General features: G+C 42.1%; 1 protein-coding gene across 1 annotated transcript in view; it reads right to left on the reverse strand.

The window, feature by feature from the left end:
- EXT1 (exostosin glycosyltransferase 1) overlaps positions 1-16,719 on the reverse strand; it is a 167,947-nt gene that overhangs the window by 10,137 nt on the left and 141,091 nt on the right. The window contains exons 2-9 of the mRNA XM_078862702.1: positions 16,366-16,459; positions 11,448-11,555; positions 8,417-8,536; positions 7,742-7,874; positions 5,973-6,091; positions 4,062-4,157; positions 2,604-2,693; positions 1,658-1,818 (exon numbers count right to left, since the gene is read on the reverse strand). Coding sequence (XP_078718828.1) covers positions 1,658-1,818; positions 2,604-2,693; positions 4,062-4,157; positions 5,973-6,091; positions 7,742-7,874; positions 8,417-8,536; positions 11,448-11,555; positions 16,366-16,459 — 921 coding nt within the window. The remainder of the gene's footprint in view (positions 1-1,657; positions 1,819-2,603; positions 2,694-4,061; positions 4,158-5,972; positions 6,092-7,741; positions 7,875-8,416; positions 8,537-11,447; positions 11,556-16,365; positions 16,460-16,719) is intronic.

Below are 16,719 nucleotides of genomic sequence, written 5' to 3' on the forward strand. Positions count from 1 at the left end.
AGACTTACTTGTTGCTAAACTGAACAAAATCATTTCATTTCGTCTGGATCTTTCTTCATTGGGCCTCAAGCCTATTGCCTTAGGGATTACGTGACCGGATAAGCTTTTAATCGCACGGTGTTTTCCATGTGTCTGTTACGTAATGCCCTCGCTAGCAACAGCAATCTATATATTTCGTTCAGTTGTTGGCAACCGGGCTGAAACGGTCATTCCGCTCCACGTGATAATTTTTCAATTCGTTGAGACTGGAAATATAACGTGTTCTATTGTGCCTCGTACATTCCCTTTAGCCCAGGCATTGGAACCAATGTTGTCAGAGATGCTGGCTCACTCGTTTTAGCTTAACACATCTGCTGCACTATGAACGCTACACCTCAGTTTAACACATAGCAGGAGACTTTCAGCGACCAATATTATCCATAAGAGGTTTTTGGGTGAGATCGCGTGAATATAAATGTGTCGTTAAACCCGCCGCCACCACCCGACACAGCCAATTAATTAGTTTTGTCAGGTAAACAAAACGTGCCAATTCGTTACTAGTTCAGCACACCGCTGTGTTGGAGAGTAAAACCACAACAGTTAGAGCAGAGGGTAGTGCTTATAGTTATGCAAAAAAAAACAAAAAAACAACAAGTCTCACAGAAAAATTTAGAAAACAATACTAATGGCATTGCACAAACGGAATTCATTCTTGAACTGTGACTCATAATCGTTGCAATTCATAGAATTTATGTAGCGGTGGGTGATTAGTAAAATGCCTACTACGTATAACTTAAAAGTCTTGTAACGGTTATCTGCAAGGCTTTCAGACGTGGCTTGGAAAGTCAAAAGGGATTAAGCATTGGAAAAGTGTGCAAAGAAGCACAGAGAAATGCGTCCTTGCAACCACGCCGAGAGACAGGAGGAGGAGCACATGGATCAGTAAACAAATGCAAATCAGAGGCATCGTGTTGACCGTTCAGGAAAGCAAATAACCTCGGGGTAGGGCACATCACAAGGTAAGTAAGCGAAGAAATGGCAGCCAAAAGGAGAGAACGCGCCTTGGGAGGACGACCACCGCAGAGATGGGGGTGACGAGATCGGTTCGTTTGCGATAGTGAGATGGAGTGGCGTGGCATTGCCCGACCGTGAGGAAAAACGACAGTGACATGGACGCGTTTATCCAGCAGCGGATAGGCAATGGCTGCTGCTGATGAGAGAAGGTGATGGTGAAAGTGTTATAATTGTTTTTTTACCCTTCTATCTGGCAACAAAACTGACACCTTTTTTTTACAAGGAGTCATGTTTACATAGACCACAATACCTGCAGTCATAATGCAAACACAAAACATAACTCTGATAGTATGCACTGTCCTTGAAGTTGATTGGTCCACACCCGAGACAGCTTTCCTTAGAGCCTAGTCATCTGGTCCAACCCATGTGAGACTAGGCTCTAAGGAAAGCTGTCTCGGGTGTGGACCAATCAACTTCAAGGACAGTGCACATCATCAGAGTTATGTTTTTTGTTTGCATTATGACTGCAGGTATTGTGGTCTATGTAAACATGACTCCTTGTAAAAAAAAAGGTGTCAGTGTTGTTGCCAGATAGAAGGGTAAAAAACCAATAATCATATTTCTTTACTGGCAAATGAGGTTCCAACGGTGAAAGTGTTTTCACCTGTGGTAAAACGCAGCCCCGGTGAGAACCATGGAGTAATCGTTGGTCCATTTAGAAGTGTAGCTCCACCGCCCCTTGTTGCTGTCCCAGAAGTGGCTGCGAGCCGGGTAGCCAACGATCCGCTCGGGAAAGCTCTGCCACACCGTGAAGGCGAAGTCCACCTGCGCGCAGCAAACAAATTTCTACCCGAGGCGTCGCCAACTCCGCGCGAGGCGTCTCCGTGATTAGGCACCTCTTGCACAAACACCGAGCGGTTCGTTGCAGACGCAACTGACTTGTTGGAGGCCACCGTGATCGGGAAGCCGGACCGTTAACAGATGTCAGACGCGTTTCTTGACAGCCCTGCTCTTGTGCGAGTTGTGTGTGAATACAGAATCCGTTGTTTGCTGGTGCTTAAATCCGTTGCAAGAATGCGTATCGGTGCTTGTGTTAAGGATAAACAGCTATGAACAACATTTTTTAGCGGTGGCAATTTATTTTGGTAGTTGCGCGATGTGCAGCTCCTGTGTCAGCGGTGTATTAAATTAGGTAATTTCTATTCTTAGGTTTTTTCGGTAAAGTCACGTAGGTAAAAAATTTTAAATTAATAAAAGTAAAATAAAATAAAAATAATATTTTTTATAGATTTGAAGCTTTCGTGACTTTACCGAAAAAACCTAAGAATATGAATCCTTGCAGTCACGAAAGCTTCAAATCTAGATAATCTCTGGCGTTCGATTATTTGTCTTTTAGCAAACGAGTTTAGACATTGACATTTTGTTGCCGTTGCAAAATCGCGAGCTTTATTCGACAACAACGCCCGCTTGTAATATGAACGGCAACGTGGCGAGGTGCGGTCGCACGCACGCCCCGAAATTGATATCGAGACCACTCATTAACCAGTCCGCGTGTTTGTTGTTGTTGTTCTCTCCCCGGATAACTGTGTGTGTGCGCACGGTGGACTTGCCTCATTTGTGGAGAGGACCGTGTCTTCATCGAGACCCAAAACGGCATCAGTCTGAATGACGTCCAGGGGTAGAAACCGACTGCTCATCACCTGCCCAGCCAACGTCAGACGGCAGAGACGAAGAGAAAAACATTTTGTTACCGTGACAATGCCACGGTCTGAATGACGTCAAAAGAGGCAGAATGAGACCGCTCCAATCGAGTACGCGAATTAATGGGACGGTACGTAGAGAAGGAAAAACACGATGAAAAAAGTTCTGTTGCTGTAATAATTGCTGTACTCGCAGTCAAACATCTTCATAAGCACACACAATTAACGAGAATAAGAATGGTTTCCCCAATAGCCAAATAAGATAACAGGTTAAGTGGAAAGTGTCTTCCGTACTCTCCATTCAAGTATATCATGCACTGGAGATCAATTGGGCAGATTTAATCTTTCTAAACTGCGGTTGTATATTAGCTGGAGCCTCGCGGGGAGGGTGGAGGAACGCAACCTGGAGCTTGCTCATGTTGTTGGTCGCTTGATATCGCAATCCTGTTTCAGTTTTTTCATTTATTAGGTATAACCCTGTGAGCCATGCTGCTCTTGACTCGGTTGCAATCGCAACAAAACAAAAACATTAACAAGAAACATCTTACAGTGACTGCACGCAACAGAAAAATCCCGGGAAAAACAGCAAAGTCTGAACCACCCAGTGAAGACACGACGACGACGACGATGATGATGGTGATGAGAACGGAAATGAGTGTTTATCAGACAACCGGAATGTTAGTGAAAAGCATTTGGAAGCCAAGAAAATGTGCAATCTGCAGATAAGAAATAGCGAGACAGGCCGGTTTTAATGCACTGGCCATTTTTTGTCTATTTGCATTTCATGATTACGTTCTTAATCATCTGTATAAGACGTGAGACGAAATGTATGCTTTGGTTAAACATTCATTGAATGCAGGGTTGTTTTCTTTATTATTCACGTTATGTTCTTTTTAACAATAAATAGAATTGTGTAAACATCCACTTCATACGTGTAAGCGGTACTTAATATCGGCATATATATTATTCTATTTTACCAATATCTGATTCAATGGATTCGAAACGTTAAATTATACAGCATGCAAATATGAAACGGATCGCCGCGTTCTGGAATTTAAAAAAAGTGCTAAAGTGCTATTTTCGTTCGGTTAATAACGATGAATTTTTTTTTTGCCCCTATCACTCATCCTATTCCGACGCAACACATTCACAAGATGATATCACCTTTGCCTCAGTGAGCACAACCTGGCCCCCGAGTGCTGTTTAGACGTTATTAGTTTCATGCCACCGGTCCTTTACGTTTACCGACTGTCACGTTCAATAACCCCACTGTCAGGGCACCCTTAACAGTGGCACCCCATTGTACCGCCGGACTGCTTGCTCCTGTCACAAGCGTTAGATCATCATCCTTTGCCATGGTGCCCTCACCTTGTTCTCTCCCTCAATCATTATTAGAGGCACTGTGGTGTCTGGCAACTTGTTTCTTGCTGGCATGGGCTTGTCACAGTTCCACAGAATCACAATCTGAGGACAAGAAGGAATGACATTGGGGAGACATCATTTACTACGTTAGGTTAGCCAGGAAAAGCCTCGGCGAGTATCACTGCTCTCTTTCGGGAGAGTCCTGTCAAGTTTACGCAATTGGAGGGGGCAATGTTGCAAAATGTAATCCGTGGGGCACCACAGTGGCGAGATGTTAACCACCTCGCCTGGTACACATTAGGTCGTGGCTTTGATCCAGACCCTGGCGCCTGTATATTTGTAGTTTGCGTGTTCTCCTCGTGGTCACGTGGATTTTTCTCCAGGTCCTCCGGTTTTTACCTACACATTTAGCAACTTGTGTTTAGGGTATTTGGCTGCTATACATTTCCGCGTGATAATCCACTTCGTTGAGCCGTCATTTGTGGTCAGGTGACTTCTGAAAAAAAGCTGTATAGCTCAGTGGATCTTATCTGGTAAAATAAAAAAAAATGTTTAGTTTAGTTTGTAAAAAAAAAGTTTGGTGTTATTTTTTGTTGAGTAATTCTGCGTGATTTTTCAGCAATGGGATGTTTGGCCAATAGCAGTTGTACTGTGTGTGTGTGTGTGTTTAGCGATGGGAGAAAACTGGAGAACCCAGAGGAAACCCACACAGAAAAGGGGGAGAATATACAAACTCTGAACAGATAGGTGTTCGAGTCAGGAATCGAACCCAGGCCCTTCTTGCTGACACTGTGCCACTCTGCCCCCCCCCCCCCCCCCAAGTTAAATATGCTTTACAGTATATTTAGCATGAATATAATCAATTATAAGGACATTTTTTAATGCGCACCTTTAAAATGTGAAGACTTCACTTTTTTTGTTTACAAGTGATTGCTGTTTAGCTGTCCGCGGGACTATTTTTAGTAGTAATTATCATTCCCAAAACAATGTTATGATTGTTTTTATTTCATTTCCTTTCTGTTATTCACTTGCAATTGGCAGCCCATTTCAAGTTATCCATATTTATATATTATAAGACAATTTAGGCATAATCGGAGCAAACGTTTTATTTTCTCAGCCCACTCTCACCCACGCCAAGTTCGCAACATTCCTGAGTTTGACTCACAAATTCATTGTATATGATTCAACATTTCTCGTGGAAAAAAATTCACACGGAATGTGCCCGACACCATTATAGCTCGGAAGCTAAGGAGGCTTGTGCCTGGATTGTGTTTCGATGGGTGACCATTGGCATTGAATAAAAATCATTGAATAAAATAGGTGTTATAGGCTGCTGTGGAACAACAGTGTGGGCAGCAGAGGGTAGTGCAGAAAAATTGAGATTGCTGTACAGTACTATGCTCCCACATCTATGCTCTCCACCTCCACCAACCGGCTATGACCATCTGGGTAAAATATATTGAAAGAAACTCCATCCATCTGCGTTGCATGGAGAGGCGCTTATCCAGAAGTGGATTGACAAAAGGGCAGTACTTATACGGTGATAATCTTCAATATAATCATTCATATTAAAGTAATACTTTATATTCTAGATTTGAAGCTTTCGTGACTGCAAGGATTCATATTCTTGGATTTTTTCGGTAAAGTCACGTAGGTAAAAATGTAAAATTTAAATTAATAAAAAGTAAAATAAAAATAAAGTAAAAATCACGACGTTTCGGAGGCTTGTGTTGCCTCCGAAACGTCGTGATTTTTATTTATTTTTAATTTTACTTTTTATTAATTTTAATTTTTTAATAACGTGACTTTACCGAAAAACCCAAGAATATAATACTTTATATGGAAATTATAGTTATGCATACTGTATATTGCTTGTTCCTGGGCACATTCCACAGATTATTGTACAATCAAACTTACTTGTGAACAGTACTTGGATTTTGCAACAGCGAGTATGAGTTTGATGATAGGCTGGGACTGGGAGATTAGTGGGGAAACGACATAAATAACGGCTGTGAACTGTTCCAAAGGCTTGATTCCTGAAAAAATAAAAAATAAACATCATCAACATCTCAATTGCACTGGTCAACAAAAAAATCATTTTTTTCTGGCCTGGACTTTTGCAGCTGTTTTAGACTAATTTCAGGGTGCTGATTCCAAATCTGATCTCAGATTTGCTCTATCACATCTCATTTTTATGCTATCGGCATACCCCATTTTCATTGATTTTACCCGAAATTAACTCTGTCACTTATGATTGCAAGTTGTTGCGAGTCAGTGACTGCTTTAGTGTTAAAATATGGTGCTGTATTTTTAGGATAGTGTGTTTATAATATCATTTTATGTAGATATCCACATTTATTTAATATTTTTCTTCAACAGTTTTTATTGAAAATACAATATTTGATATCTCAAAAACCTGATGTGATAGACAAAAACTGATGCCAGATTTGGAATCAGCACCCCAAAATTACCTTACAACCGTTAGAATACCTTATGCCAGCATCGTAATCACCACATGCTCGTTCAAAACTCTGTTAACGTCGAACATTTGTAAACTCACTGTCCACTCAAAAAAAAACCTCACAAACATTCCACCGGGTAGCTTATAAACCGAAATAGAAATATCCATAAGTGACTACACACATCTGAAATCATTTCCGTGACACGATGCATGTCAGTGCTAGCCACGCTGCCAACCAAACTCGTGATTTATTTTGGAGGCACCACTTGCGATTCAGTGGAAGTGCGTAAACTCTGGTGCTAAATCGGCAGACCGAACTCCGTTTGACATTGTGACAAGATCATGCCTCACGGCTATGGGATTGTAGGAATCCGGCCAAGAAGTGCCAAAGTAAGCAAATATTTGAAAGAGCGTTCCCTTGCCCCCCCCAACCTCCAAAATAAAAACCCCAAAAGCAGAAAAACCTTGCTCCTCTTCATACTCTGCTGTTACGTGCAATGGAACTCAATCGGCCGCTAAATGCCTGAAATGGTGACGTTTCTTTCTTAGATTAGGACGACACTGGAGCTGTGCACTTTTAAATCTGGATTGAAAAGTAATTTCTTTAGAACTGATTTTGTTTGTTTAGTTTGTTGTCCTTTCCCCCACAACTCCTATGGGCACGGTTGGCTAGGTGTGGTGTGAAATAACTTCCAAATGCATACATACATAGTGCTTGTCTCAATGAGGGTCCTCAAATTTGGTTGGTACATCCTCATGCATCCCTGCTCGACATTAAATACTTCTAAAAGGAAGGGACCTAACCAATGCTTGTTTTTGTTATTTAAACAAATATCGTTATTGTGATATTCTTGACCAAATTTTTTTTATGACGGATATTGAAAGTATCCCAAATTTATAATTGCTATGAATTACGCACATCAGCAGGCAATTAATGTAGCGGTTTCTCTCTGCACAAAAACGAAACACCTCATAGGGACTTTCAGCAACACACACGTGCATTAAAAACTGATCGTATAACCTTGACTGCTGCCTCGAATGTTGCAACTTTTTACTGTGGACATATATTTCCTGAAACACTTATGCAAATCACTGGCATTTGTTGATTTTTGTTGCTGTCTGCTGAGGAACAGGACATAAAATCTGGTTAACTTTTCTGCATTTTTAACTGCTTTCATTTACGGTCGGAATTAATTAAGAGACCTTAAAGTTGCACAACACTTACCCAAAGTAGCGTAATAAAATGGGAAATCAGCGCAATCCGTGGAATACTGTGGCAGGGCGTACAGTCCACCAGGCGATTGGTTCCACAGCATTTTATTTCTGGCTATGTGTGAAAATATCCGGTCTTGAATTATCTGCAAATACATTTTTTTTTTGCAAGTGGCATTGTAAAACGTTCATCATGAAAAGGGCTGCGCAGAATTATAAACTTGCTATTTTCTGCGCCGGACCACACCACATGATGTACAACTTGCCCGAGGAACTGCACGAATCAATATTTTAAGCCCAGCGTCACTGCGAGTCATTTATAACAATACTAGTTTCATAATTTGTATTCGTTAAATTACCGTATCCGTCATTTCAACGCAATAAACTATTATTTCACAGGCGTGTAGCTTGAGCTACAAAGGGAAAATGTATTTCAAGTTTAATGTACACAATTATTATAAACCATAATCAAGCAAATATAGAGTATGTGTCGCACAGTTAAAACGGTTCATGTTTAATGAACTTCAAGTAAATGCAAAAACGCCTTTCGCTGGTGGCAAATAACGATATCCCGTGATGTGTTTTCATCCTTTTCAAGTCGATTTCTCTGAACAATGGAGAAGCTCACATTTTTTTGCAACTTCAAAAAGCAGGTGGGAAATGCGGCGGTGCGCTTCACGGGTCTTACCTCGAGTGTGGTCTGCACTATCCTCTCAACGGAAGAGAAGTACGCCTCCCACAGCATCTGGGTTTGCTGCCTGAGCGCCAAAATCTTGTCATGGTCAATTGATCTAACGACCGACGGGATCTAGGTAGGGAAGGGGATTTTAGGACAAACAGATGTTTTAATCATAAATGATGTGCGCTTGGCACCATGCCGTGTAAATGTTGTATGCGATTCGGTTAACGAGAGCAATCGGTGTACGTTACACGGCTTGCGTGCAGCTGTGCATCTCTGCGATGTGTTTTCGAGCTGTACCCGAGATGTCCGACGTTTTGCCCCGCGCACTGGGGGCTTCCATTTACCAGCACGCGGAGTGCGACGTCGGACATCGGGCCGAACAACACGCAGTGCGCAACCCAAAATAAGTATAACCCGTAAAAACAAAGTTTTTCACTATAAATCCTTTATATGCGCGGCGGCTAGAGTCCTCTCGTCCTCTGGCTTGAGCTGGCTGCCACCTATGGGTCAGATGATTGCCTGCCACCATTAAGCAATTGGTAATTAAATATAATTTATTTTCCTAACAAGTGTACATTTTTGGAAAAAAATTTCACGAACATTAATTGTCACGCACACCGAGTCTGTGTGGAAAATGTCAGCTCGATTGGATCACGGGAAGTGGGTTAAAAAAACACCGAAAGATTTGCACGGTCCTAAGCAAGCAAGCGAACTTAATATAAAGGATTTAAAAACACACACACACACCGGAGGGGCTTGCAGCAGGAACCACAAAAAAAACCTCCGTGGTTGTACGTAAGTTGTGATATCCGCCAATGATGTTATTGATGCTGATATGGATAGGATTCTCCATGTTACACTCATAAAAACTCCAGCTTAAATGTTTGACATGCAGGTTCATCGAGGGCCATATGTGTGCAACGGAAGAGTGTTCCTGATAATTACACAGGATTGTGCACCACCCAAACAATACCAAAACACACATTCCATGAAAATTATCCCATTTCAATTGATAGCGTAACGTGCCAAAACCCACTTCATTTGAATGCAGCACAGTGCATTTGAAACAGCAATCGTGCTGTGACGGTTCCACCTGAAGACGGAAGCTTGTGTTGCCTCCGAAACGTCGTGATTTTTATTTTATTTTTATTTTACTTTTATTAATTTTAATTTAAAATTTTTACCTACGTGACTTTACCGAAAAAACCTAAGAATATGAACCCTTGCAGTCACGAAAGCTTCAAATCTAGAATTAACACAGTGCATTTGTTTAAAATGTAAAAACGTGGAGTTGGTAATCATCATTTCTAAGGCCACACTTGGCCTCAGGAGGTCTCGATTGCCTTCTGCCACCAGTGCACTTTAGGCGGCGCTTGGCATTGGATCCAATTTACTTCGACGAACTACACGTGGCTTACGGGCCCTCCTGCCATATTGTGGCTGCCTCGAGGCCTAGGAGCCACCGAGCCTGGCAAATCCTAGCCGGCTGATCCTCCTGGGAGATCCATTTGGTGAGGATGATCCAGCAGACAGGATCTTCGTGCTTTTTTGACCCACGGTAAGTCCGCGATCAGCTGTATCGGAATAAAATGTGGGGTAGGGGGGCCCTCCCCTCCCCCATTCCTGCTTCAGCGACGCACAGGCCGCACTTGGCGACGCATCCTCTCTGGCCACGACGAGATGACGGCGCGCCGTGGCCCATCCGCGTTTTCACGCGAGCAGCGAACACCAGGCGCTTAACAAAATCAATGCCGATTTAAAGCTTTCGTGACTGCAGGGATTCATCTTCTTGGTTCTTTCGGTAAAGTCACGTATAATGGAAATAATAAAATAATACAAATAAAACATAATAAAATTATTCTCACGACGTTTCGGCCACAACGCGAGCAGCCGTCCTCAGGTGAAGAACAGGTCTGTCGAGAAGACAGACTGCTTGCGTTGTGGCCGAAACGTCGTGAGAATTATTTTATTATGTTTTATTTTTATTATTTTATTATTTCCATTCTACGTGACTTTACCGAAGAGAAATCAATGCCACTCGTGCCAACCTACAATGGGTGCACACTTAGACATGACCTCACCTTCTGTGTATACCTTTCATATTTTTCTGGGGCTATATTTTTGGGGGGAAATATACGCGTGTGCGTGTGTGTATGGCGGGGGCTTTGCAGGGTGGAAAAGAGTGATAGAGAATGGTTAGCAGGCCGCACTGTGAACACGGCGACATCAATTTGATTCCTGGTCAGGGCTTACGTGAGTGGCGAGCGATATGTGAAAGAGACTTGGGTCTTCCCCAAGACGATCCAGCCTTAATTGAGTAGCTGGTATGATGTAGACACTTTAATGGGGAGACAAACGTGGCTCTGCATGGTGCTAGATATGCCTCATGCCTTAATAGGTGGTTTCTAACAGCATTTGCAAAAAACAAATTTATGTAGGCTATATGAGAGGTCTTTGTTTATTTGTGTGTGTTTGATTTTTTGTTGTTGCTGCTGCATTCATACATTTTGTGTTGCTTTGAGTCACGTGGGTTACACGCGTACGCTCTGCCTAATGTCGCACTCTTTTCTGCAGCAGAAGTAAACTTAAGAGGCATTTTTTTCATGAAGTGACCTTATATAAAATGAAACTGCCCACACCGATGTTCCAGGTATCTTAAGGGAGGATGGATCAGGCTATATGAAAGAGATATGCAGTTGCATGCACGCTTTGGTGAACAATCCCAGGTTTTTTTTTCTCGTGTATTTTATTTCACAAAATGAAAAAAATACTGATTTATCATTGCATCACAAAGAACAAAGAACACATCAGACAGAACTGCAAATTACTGGACCAGTGAACTGCTTCCTCTTTCAAACACCAATCATTTCGTAATAGCTTTTCCCAGCCTGTCGGAATCAAAGTCCTGCCTTAAGCCTGCAGCGGTGCCTCATTAATCTGCAGGGTTACAAGCTGTAGCTAGAATGCTCTTGGGAGCGGTCAAGCAGAAAAGTGGTGGAAAGTTATGCCGCTCGTTCACGTGCACTTGCAAACATACTTGAAGAAGCAGCCTCTCCTCCCCGCGAATGACGGACTTGCTCCAGTCGATCACCTCGGAGAAGGGAAGCTCCCAGCCATTGCTAAGGAGCACTGGAACACACGCGGCCTGACACAGAAGAGAACAAATCATTGTGCCCATGGTTAAGGAAGAAAATGCTGGATTTTGTTTATACTTTTTTATTTATTTATTTCACCAGGTAAGGCCCAATGAGCCATTTCGCTCTTTTTCAGAAGCGACCTGGCCACAAATGATAACTCAACAAAGTGGCTTATCACGTGGATATTTATAGCAGACAAATTCTCTCAGCAGATGTTTTTTTTATGTGAAGGGAAAACAATTAGAGGACCCAGAGAAAAAAGACCACAGAGAGTACGTGCAAACTCGAACTATACTGCAGGCATCAGGGTCAGGATCAAACCCACGACCTCCTGTATACCAGGCAAGGTAGTTAACATCTCCTAGCCACCAAAGGTGGAAACGCAAAGCTGCCCAGCAGGAAGTAGATTGGGGTTCGGAAAGTATGGGTCGAGAGGAATTGTTTCATTGGCCTTCTCTTCCACGCTGGCTAGACACCTTGAAACAGGTGTGAGTACCAACACTCCACCTCTACCACACGTGACCTTCCCATCGATTCACTGTAGCATGCACTCATTAGCACTGCTGGGTGGACAGAGGCACTGTCGGTTTTAAGAACCTTGCTTATTGCTTCAACTGCCATGCCGAGATATGGAATGGAACCGGCGACCTCTGGATTTGCAAGTCCCGTGCGGTAACCATTAGACCATCCGTGTTACTCTACTGGTACATAGGCAAAAGCCAATGGAGAAACACGTAAAAAATATATTGACAATTTGTTTGAAAAATTAATAGACCTGTGGGGGGATAAAAAAAATCAATGAGTGGAAAAAAAACAAAAGTGTGAGGTAAAAACAATTTAAAATGCGTGGTAAAATGTGGTCTGAAATTATTGGCCAAATTGCCTTTCAAATAACAATTAATGTACGTACGTTCGAGACCCAAAACCAACAACGAGGGCTAGAAGCGCAGGTGTTTGGCAACATGAAGACCATCATTTTAAAAATGCAAGCACATAATTATTCAAGGTGGTCATGCTGGCATCGGGTTTGGCTCCAAACAGATTTCCGGGGGCATGGAGATTTGCGGAATACATAACGTCCACAAGTGTTCGGAGGCAGCAGGGTTTTTTGTGCGTGTGTCACTTCTGAAGGCCGACTGATGTGCTTTGTGATTCCGTACCCCAACGCACTGACGTCATGTCTGGGCTTGGCATTTGGTGACCCCGTGCACAGAGGCAAGTATTGTTCAAGGGGCAGGAGAGAAAGGCAACGGAGGGCGTCATAACTGAAGCTAGAGCCAGACTTGGAAGGAAGCAAGGAAAGCTTGCGTGCTTGCACTGCTTTAGCCCAGGACAACTATAATGCCAGCTATTCTGAGTAAAACAAAAAAATTCCTTGCTGCAAATATTCTGCATTGAATTACACGTGCCACCTGCCTGCAGCCTGCACATTGCACTAACACATTAGTATACCGCTTAAGGCACCCTAAAAAAAATGTCCTTTGTAGGAAAACACAATGAATACACGAGACTTTTCCCAAGTAAACTTGCAATGATGTAATTGCTGTTCGTACAAAAAAAATGTGTAAATAAGCAATACAACAATAACGGCATTGATTAAACGAAGACAATGTTTTAATAAAATATGCATTTTTAGCGTAAACACAAAACATCATGTGGCGTATTCATATGCATGCCTGATAAAATAATATTTTAATCTCATCTGTATATCTTGGCTTGTGACGATGAGGCTTGTATTAAACTATGTTGACTTGCAAATTTTTTTTGCTGAGGAGACTGCACTTTTTTTTTTCAAAAGTATATCTATCAAAATGGGATAACATTTTAACCATATAAAAGTTAAATTTCTAAATGAGGGTGTAAAACATTGACATTCATTAATTGTTGGTGTGTTTTTAATTTAAGTTTGTATAAATCCTCAGCAGGTTTTAATTATTGGAATGTCTTAACGCAGGTCAAAGCAATCGCAATTACTTTGACCTAATTAAGTTACGGATTTAAAAAGATTTTGATAGTAAGAAGTTAATTAATCAATACGCATTGGGAGGGGGGGGGTTATATGGAACAAGACATATTCATATTAAGCTTTAGGCACCCGTTTATTTAGGTCACATTTGAGTACATGCTAAGTAAGGAAGTCACAGGAATTAATCACGAGAAACACTAAACAACAACTCACAATTGGCAGTTACTTTAGATAATAATCGCATTCAAATCGGAACACAAATAATTTACAAGTTTTTTAAATGGGATGATGAATGAAAGTACATTTCAAAACATTCTTTGCAAACTGAAAAATAAAAGACTTGAATAAAATATAAATGTAAGAATATGGTCAAAGAACTACATGGTAGGGCTCTATTTCGCAGTCATGTGCTTGCTAGTTCTAAAAAGTAATGTGTGTGCTTTTGCCCAGGAACTCCCACAATGCACAAAGCCTCCCTTCCATGCCAAATTGCTTTTATTTACCAGTCCATTGGAAACACTGTAAAAAAACTGTTAAAATCAATAATTCGCTTTTTTGTTTTGTGTATTTAAGATTTATTTCATACATTTTCTCTCCGCTAAGTGCAGAAATGCAATCAGTGCTGGACCAGCCTATTTTTGGCATGGCTAGGTTTTCGAAACTAACACGGCAGTGGGCATGGCCGGCAAAGAAACATGTAATTTTTTATAATATATTAATGAACCTGTAAAAAACATTTTTGGACTGGAAAAACGGCTCACTTACCTAGAGTTATGGTTATATAGTTGCATGGAAATTGATCTGTGCACTGGGAGCGGAGCAGTGGTGCAGTGCCTAGAACACCTCGCTATGAGTCTGACGATCTGAGTTAAATTCCTGGTCACGGATAACATCAGTGGCGAGTGGCACCTGAAGCAGGCCCTACCTACCAGCGTGATGAAGGTTGGTGAAACAATCCCCTATGACAGACATGGCATGGCGAGGCATTAATCCAGCGTTGCATTGATAAAGGGCTGTATAAGTAATAACAATAGGTGCCAAATGGAAAAAAAAGTCTCTATTAAAATTCCCGAGCAGAAATGCCAAGCCTGTTTATATTACAATTGGGTGGCAGGGTGGCACAGTCATAATGCGTGCCTGACAGCTAAAAGGGCCCCGGTTCGATTCCAATCACGGATACCTTTGTGTGTGGAGTGTTGCCAAATTCTCTTCCCCTGTTCTGCAAGAGTTTCTGCTTTCCTTCCATAGCAAAAAAAACCCACCATACCATGCAACTGCTAATTGGCGAAACATCCGAATGCTGAAAAATTCCCTGCAAATCAATCACATTGGATTGCAGAGCTCCACATTGCCCCGTACTGTGAAGCTTTGCAGGACCCTCCTGAAGATGCCTTGAGACACAGGGAGGCTTTTCTCGGCAAACAAGTTTGACAATAATAATTAAATGTACCCAATCGGTCTGCTTTCAAATCGAATCCTCTACATCATCCGCACCTGGTTTACACAACAAAGGCTCATTCCTAACAGCGTGCTTCAGCCGCACCGAACCTCACAATAATAATATTCAGGGCCTGCCTTGGCTCCTCCCACCCTCAACCAGTATATATACAAGGACTGTTTTCTTGGAATTTCTCTTACTTGATACAGCTATCGTGCTGTGACGGTTCCACCTAAAGACGGAAGCTTGTGTTGCCTCCGAAACGTCGTGATTTTTATTTTATTTTTATTTTACTTTTATTAATTTAAATTTTTTACCTACGTGACTTTACCGAAAAAACCTAAGAATATGAATCCTTGCGGTCACGAAAGCTTCAAATCTAGAACCTTTAACATCGAGTCCAAGGGAAGGGTCTGCATGGCAACTCTCCGGCCACCGCGTTCTGACGTTTGCCTCCACACGCCCGGGCCTTCGCCAACCTTGCAGTTCCGCAAGGTTGTCGAAGGTCCTGGAAGCTGTGTCCTGGGGAGCCTAACGTCGGACATCACGCAGAACAACACAACGGGTGTAAAACATGGAGCTGTGCGCCTTCTGGCGTCATCTGGTCCAATCCATGTGAGACTAGGCTCTAAGGAAAACTGTCTCGGGTGTGGACCAATCAACTTCAAGGACAGTGCATACATTATCAGAGTAATGTTTTTTGTTTGCATTATGGCTGCAGGTATTGTGGTCTATGCAAACATGACTCCTTGTAAAAAAAAAGTGTCAGTTTTGTTGCCAGATAGAAGGGTAAAAAACCAATTAACAACATGGAAACCTGATAATTGTTTTTTTACCCTTCTATCTGGCAACAAAACTGACACCTTTTTTACAAGGAGTCATGTTTAGATAGACCACAATACCTGCAGTCATAATGCAAACAAAAAACATAACTTCAAGGACAGTGCACATTATCAGAGTTATGTTTTTTATTTGCATTCCGACCGCAGGTATTGTGGTCTATGCAAACATGACTCCTTGTAAAAAAAAAGGTGTCAGTTTTGTTGCCAGATAGAAGGGTAAAAAAACTATTAACAACATGGAAACCTGATAATTGTTTTTTTACCCTTCTATCTGGCAACAAAACTGACACCTTTTTTACAAGGAGTCATGTTTACATAGACCACAATACCTGCAGTCATAATGCAAACAAAAAACATAACTTCAAGGACAGTGCACATTATCAGAGTTATGTTTTTTGTTTGCATTATGGCTGCAGGTATTGTGGCCTATGCAAACATAAACTCCTTGTAAAAATAAAGTGTCAGTTTTGTTGCCAGATAGAAGGGTAAAAAACCAATTAACAACATGGAAACCTTTCGGACGAGAGAGAGAGAGACAGAGAGACGCACGGCACACGCAGGCGGGTTTCTACCTGCAGAGCCTCGAGGAAACGAAAGGAGCCCAAGCGTCGACCACGTGGAACCAGGCAGAACGTGGAGTTGTGTAGCATCTCCTGGTAGTCGTACCTGCGACACACACAAGCGCGGTTTAGCATCTGCGCGGGTAGACGTAAAAGCAACTCACCGAAGGTGAATTCCACCCACCTCCTCCCCCCCACCCCCTTTGTCCAGGAAAATGTCTCCAGGTTGTAAAACACGTGCGTTAACTGTGAATCATTATTAACTTGTATTTAAGGGCTGGTCTTTTGGAATTTTCCTCACCTTGATGCGGTAATTTTAGCTGTGACTGTTCCACCTGATGACGGAGACTTGTGTTGCCTCCGAAA

Source organism: Lampetra fluviatilis, chromosome 14, assembly GCF_964198595.1.
Source record: "Lampetra fluviatilis chromosome 14, kcLamFluv1.1, whole genome shotgun sequence".
Classification (NCBI taxonomy): domain Eukaryota; kingdom Metazoa; phylum Chordata; class Hyperoartia; order Petromyzontiformes; family Petromyzontidae; genus Lampetra; species Lampetra fluviatilis.